The sequence below is a fragment of the Malus sylvestris genome, chromosome 14 (assembly GCF_916048215.2).
Source record: "Malus sylvestris chromosome 14, drMalSylv7.2, whole genome shotgun sequence".
Lineage (NCBI taxonomy): Eukaryota > Viridiplantae > Streptophyta > Magnoliopsida > Rosales > Rosaceae > Malus > Malus sylvestris.
The window spans coordinates 20,713,150-20,718,712 of NC_062273.1; the positions used below are offsets into that span (position 1 = coordinate 20,713,150).

At 40.5% G+C, this 5,563-nt stretch overlaps 1 protein-coding gene across 1 annotated transcript; it reads right to left on the minus strand.

Moving 5' to 3' along the window:
• Nucleotides 1-970: 970 nt before the first annotated feature.
• Nucleotides 971-5,563, minus strand: LOC126599919 (polyadenylate-binding protein-interacting protein 11-like). Its single transcript, XM_050266393.1, has 10 exons — nt 4,577-5,563; nt 4,265-4,366; nt 4,136-4,180; nt 3,984-4,056; nt 3,749-3,861; nt 3,573-3,632; nt 3,444-3,491; nt 3,253-3,321; nt 1,514-1,575; nt 971-1,385 (listed from the first exon to the last, which is right to left on the minus strand). Exons 1-10 carry the CDS (start codon nt 5,102-5,104, stop codon nt 1,328-1,330), a joined length of 1,158 nt encoding a protein of 385 aa, XP_050122350.1. The 5' UTR covers nt 5,105-5,563; the 3' UTR covers nt 971-1,327.

A 5,563-nucleotide genomic window follows, 5' to 3' on the forward strand; every position in this document is an offset into this window, starting at 1 on the left:
GCTTCTACTTCTCTTCTTCACGACATCTAATTTCAGTTTTATTCTGAATTCGAATTTGGGGGTTTAGGAATTATGAATTTAGTTAATTTGTTTGAAAAATTCATCAAAAATGTTAGGGATTCAGTTTTATTGTATTCTTTTATGAATTCGAAATTGTATTCGAAGATTTTTTTTTTTTTTTAAATTAATTTGTTCTATTTGGGGATTTGGGTTGGGGCATGAGAAATCCTTGAAAATTGTTGGATTTCTTCTGGGAAGCAGATTGTGTGCATCTGTATAAAAGCTTGACACAAGTGTTTTTGGGGAATGGTATAAAAGCTTGACACGGGATACCATAGGACCTGTAGGAACCGGCTCGTTTCAAACGGGCCGAGTAATGTCTAGTTCCCGTTTTGAAAATATGACCATCAACCCCTCCCCGTCCCGTTGCATTCTCTAACGGGTCCAGTCCAATTCCTTCAAATTTGGACCTGGCCCGACCCATGCCCACCCCTAGTTCTAACAGAGTTGACAAGAATGATCATAAATGCATGTTTTGACGAGTTAAAATACCAATAGTCATGAATTTTTAGTTGATGGACCATTACTTCAATTGAATTAAAATTGAGGAATCATTGCTATAATTTCCTCTAGAATCTCCATTGATGAATATAGTAAATGCCATATATAGTGAGCACGCGAGACCACTCTGCCTCTCCAATTACACTAGAGTCCCCCCGTTGCATACAAAGAACAGTAAGGTAATACAATTCATAAAAACAAAGTGTTTTAAGAAGCATTGTTGATGTTGTCCCAAGACAACAAAATATGGGGTAGAATCCTCATTCTTCAACACATCCAATAAAATGCAGCAGTTGAGGCGTGCCTCGCGTTTGTTCGCGAGCTCGCAAGCGCAAACACGAGTGTATGCATGAAACATAAAGAGAGTAATCCATAAAATACGAGCACATCCAATCCAGGCAACCAGCAATTAACAAATGAAGCACATTTCCATTGAACTTACAAAGGGCTGTTAAAAAGGGGGTCTTCATGTGTCGTCAAGAACTAGTTTGCGGCGTTTAGTCCCAGGAAAAGACCAAACCAAAAGGAATAATACATGGAATCATCTTTTACGCCTCAAGGTCCCTTTGTTCGACTCTATATTCCAGAACATCATAATGAACTCTAACGAGAACAAAAGATCCAAGGCCATGAAAGCCAAGGGCAAGTAAAGAAAAAACGCAACGGCCAGAGAGGCACAGAGAACATCTTTACTTAGTTGTATGTGTATTTAAATATAGGGTATTTCAGCTGGAACCGCAAATCAGTCTGGGATGCCGAAGATGACTCAATGTATTGGAAGGCGAGGAGCGCGTGGACGAACAGGCGTCTTTGATGGACTTACCCTGCTTGTACAGGACGCCATAAATTAATATACCGAATGAAGCTTATCTCAAAATTCTATAACTCAAAGGGGTGGGGAAAACAAAGATAACTCCAGTCGGAAGATAAATGAAACAGCATGCAGTCTAACCTGATTGGCAATGATCCCAAAACCACACCACTACAGTTGAGAGCAGCGATTGCACTTTCAGCCTGCAGAATGAAACTACATTCCGATTAAACTTTTATGAATTGCAGCAATCAATCTGGAGCTCTATTTTTAATGTTTTGCAATCCAACTTCATCAAAGACATATCTTTGGATTGCATACATGATCCGAGCCACTTGACAAATCCTTTAGCTCTACTTCTACTCATCTGTTGCTATACAAATCAGGTAGTGTGCCTAAGAAATGCATGTTTCCAGGTCCTCGCATTTTCTCATGTCTCCAAATTTTACAGCCACTAAATATTCTAATGCAAAATATTAACAACACTTAAGCAGCACAATTCCTCCCACCCTATACCTTCCATCCCAACAAAGCTACCATTAACTCTAGCATCACCCAACAAAGATTTTTCCAGAAGTTTAAAACAGAAACCAGGGATTCCTTGTTTCATACTTTCGAGCTGAAAGGTATTACACATTTCAACATCAGAGTTGGACATTAAATCCAACTCGAAATAGCTGTTTACATCTTCGCCAGGTCCGTCGGCTGAAATCAGAAGCCAACAAAAAGAAGACGCTGGAAACACTGCCACTCTCCAAATATACTCTCTTAAGCAGGAACCAAGGTTCACACTTGATTATTATAGTACGTTCCAAGACACTAAGAAATTTAATCTCTAAGAAAAAGAAACATAAGTAAATTGATAAGACCTTAAAAAAACTTACCCCCAAGACACTATCTGGGATATCACAAGATAGGTACTGCAAAAATAAGCTTACTCCATATTAAACCCATGGGCTGAAGAGGCATGCAAGAACAACGTTGTATAACTATGGCCAAAAAGGAAAGTAAAGGCAAGAAGGTAAGTAAGATATCCTTATCAAAACCGAAAAGGGGGTTTAAGAAACATGGAAGGAGAAGGAGCCACGCTTGATAAGTGACCACCTTAGACACAAAAATACAAGCACAAGAGATGAGACATGGCCTTGACAACCTCTCCTCAGACAATCTTTCTGTTTGAAATTTCTGGCAGTTTACCACATGACGTTTCTGATTTCAAGTCTGACCAATTCGAATAAAATCAAGATCCCATAAATTCTTAGCCCAAAAAAAAAAGGATCTAATAAATTTGCTTCCACTTTTAGCATGATTCATCTCCCTTTATACCCAGGCATAGAGAAAAGCCATAGTACCCGAAAACTTAATTATTTAAATGTATTAATATTTTTAGTCTAAACTTCTACGTCACATTTGTGGCCTCTCTCAACCACTAGATGACCCTGGTAAAATTTAACTTTATTAGAAGGTAGCCTTTGCAAGAAATTTCAAATTCAGTATCTACCTCACTGATATCATGATAAAATTTGCTTTCACTGTTCCCAAAAGCATTAAGGCCGATGAGGCTTAAGTTCTTGGGATTTGTCAACAATTGTTGGCAATCTAAAACTAACCATGAATGACCCATACAATTGCCTTTGCGAAACTAAAGCCCTAAAAATATCCTATCAAATCACTTCATGACAGAAAGGATAGAGACGAATGGACTTTAACGGCTTAACACAGATTTTCAAAGAATTTTATCCCTCTATCAGAGTTACGGCAGCCCCCAAGAGAGTTTCACGCATATACCTAGCTTGTCGTCATGGCCTAACAGCTAAACCAAATGATGATATAGGAAAATAATAAAACAGCATGCAGAGTATAGAGGAAGAAGTAATTACCATCACAAACTCAACAAAGGCAATGCGAGTCGAGTGGTGATAGTCCCCTAGCAGCCTCAAACGATAAACCTGCATCAGATTCAGAAGAGGTATCCTCATAAATAGTCCAAGACATTGGAGTGGACACGACATAATAGCATTGTTGCCATAAAATGCAACGTAAAATACAAACTTCCAATGAAATCACAAACCTCTCCACAGACAGATTCAAAAAAGAGTTTGACATCAGCTTGAGTAACCTGCACAAATCAATCCAAAAAACAGTCGTTTCTGAAATCACAACTTCGGCCACATCAATGACAAACCATTAATAAAATTACCTTTTTGTCAATATTTGTACAATAGATAGTTCTTGCACACATCTCACGTTCGTCTTCAGTCTGAAACATAATACAAATGGATAAACAAGTTACTATCCAAGAAAATATAGATTCCAAACGGCTAAAACTTCCTCCAGTTCAGAATTTTGCAACTGTCACAAAAGAGCTAGACTCACCCTAGGCAAGAATGTGGGGTTAACAGGTGCAATAGCTGTCTTCGAGGGCAGCACCCTAACGGGGTAGAATCCAAGCATTGTCCCGGCGAGACTCAAAGCAGCTCGTGCACCATCTGCATAATGAAAACCCACCAGCCGATCAATCAATCAGTAACAATCACATATCATAACCACAGAAAAATAACCATTCAAGCTTATACAGCCACATAATTTCAGCATACACCATCTACATTACCTTCGTCAGTGAACTCGATAAAGGCAAAACGGAGAACAGAGTTAGGATCACCGCAAATTCGGCAGTCAACAACCTTCATCAACAGAAGAGAAATTATTCAAAAACAAAATTTACAATCAACTAATCACATACCTCTTAACGAAGATCATTACCTGCCCACAAGTAACAAAGAGAGCTGCAAGCTGTTCCTCAGTGACCTATGTCCCAAAAAGACCACAACTTTTAGTCTCGCACCAAAATGCTAATAAAAAACCAAAGGAGATAAATGGCATCATTTGTACCTGTTGATCAATGTCAGACACGTACACAGTCCTTCGGATTCTATCTTCTCGTTGCGCTAGACTAGTCCTGCTATTGATTCTCCGTTTCCCTTGATTGTTTCTCTGATAAAAAAAAACAAAAAAACAAAAAAAACAAACAAACAGAAAAGCAAAAATAGAAACACCCATTAAATTTTGTCCCCTAATTCTTCTCCAAAAACTAAACCAACACAAAAATACCAAACAATACAGAATTTTCCCATTCATTTTCTCAGCAACCAAACAAACAATAAAAATAAAAGGAACCCTGAAAAGCCCAAGTCTAATACATACCCGTCGACCAGGAAAGCCATTAGCTTGTCCATTTCTGTTCCCGTTCTGCATCATCAGTGCCATGTTAACAAACCCAGCATTGAGTCCATGTCCGTTAGCCAGTGACGGCGGCACGAACTCCTCCGCCATGGGGTTGAGCTTCGAGAAGAGCTCCCTCAGCTCCCTCATGTCCCGGTCTACGTCGTGATGATGATCCCCATTACTCATCTGAAAATCTCCGCCGTTAGATCTCTGCCGCTGATGGTGATGATTCGCCACGTGTTCAAAGCTCCCCCGCTGAGCCGCCGCCACCTGGCCGTTGCCGTTGATGTTGCCGTTGGGGGGAGGGGTGACCACCACGTACATGCTCTGATCGATGCGGTGCCGTAAAGGGGCGGCGGCGTTGCTGAGCTTGGACAGATCCTGATCGTTGGGTGCGGCAACAGCACCGCCGTTCTGGGGCGTCGTCGAAGTCTCCGGGTTCCGATTCGCCGAGTTCGACCCCACGCTCTTCCCAAGCTCCACCCCTGCATTCTCAACCACTGCCATAGCTCTCTCTCTCTCTCTCTCTCTCTCTTCCCTTTTTCTGAATTGATTGTTTTAAATAATTAATTAAAAATTAATTCTTAGATGGGTCGATCAACAGACAGAGAGAGCCTAAGAACAATCGCGCCTCGAGATCACTACGGAGAAAACGAAATGAAAATAGTTTTTAAAAACGACCCGGAAATTACAAAAACGATTCGAAAATTCGGGTAGTGATTTTTGGGGTTTTTTGTTTTTTCTCTCTGCGTTGTTGTTGATTTTATCAGTGAGGGAGAGTGACGAACCGAAAAAGGAGTTCCTTTTCGGATTGGATTTGGATCCAACCTCTCTCTCTCTGTTGTGAAGATCGTCTTCACTTCCAATACGACATCGTCTTAGGAATGGCGAGAGCTCTTCAACTCAGATTCTGCTCTCTCTCTCTCTCTCTCTCTCTCTCCCTCTCTCCCAACCCCAACTGCACTC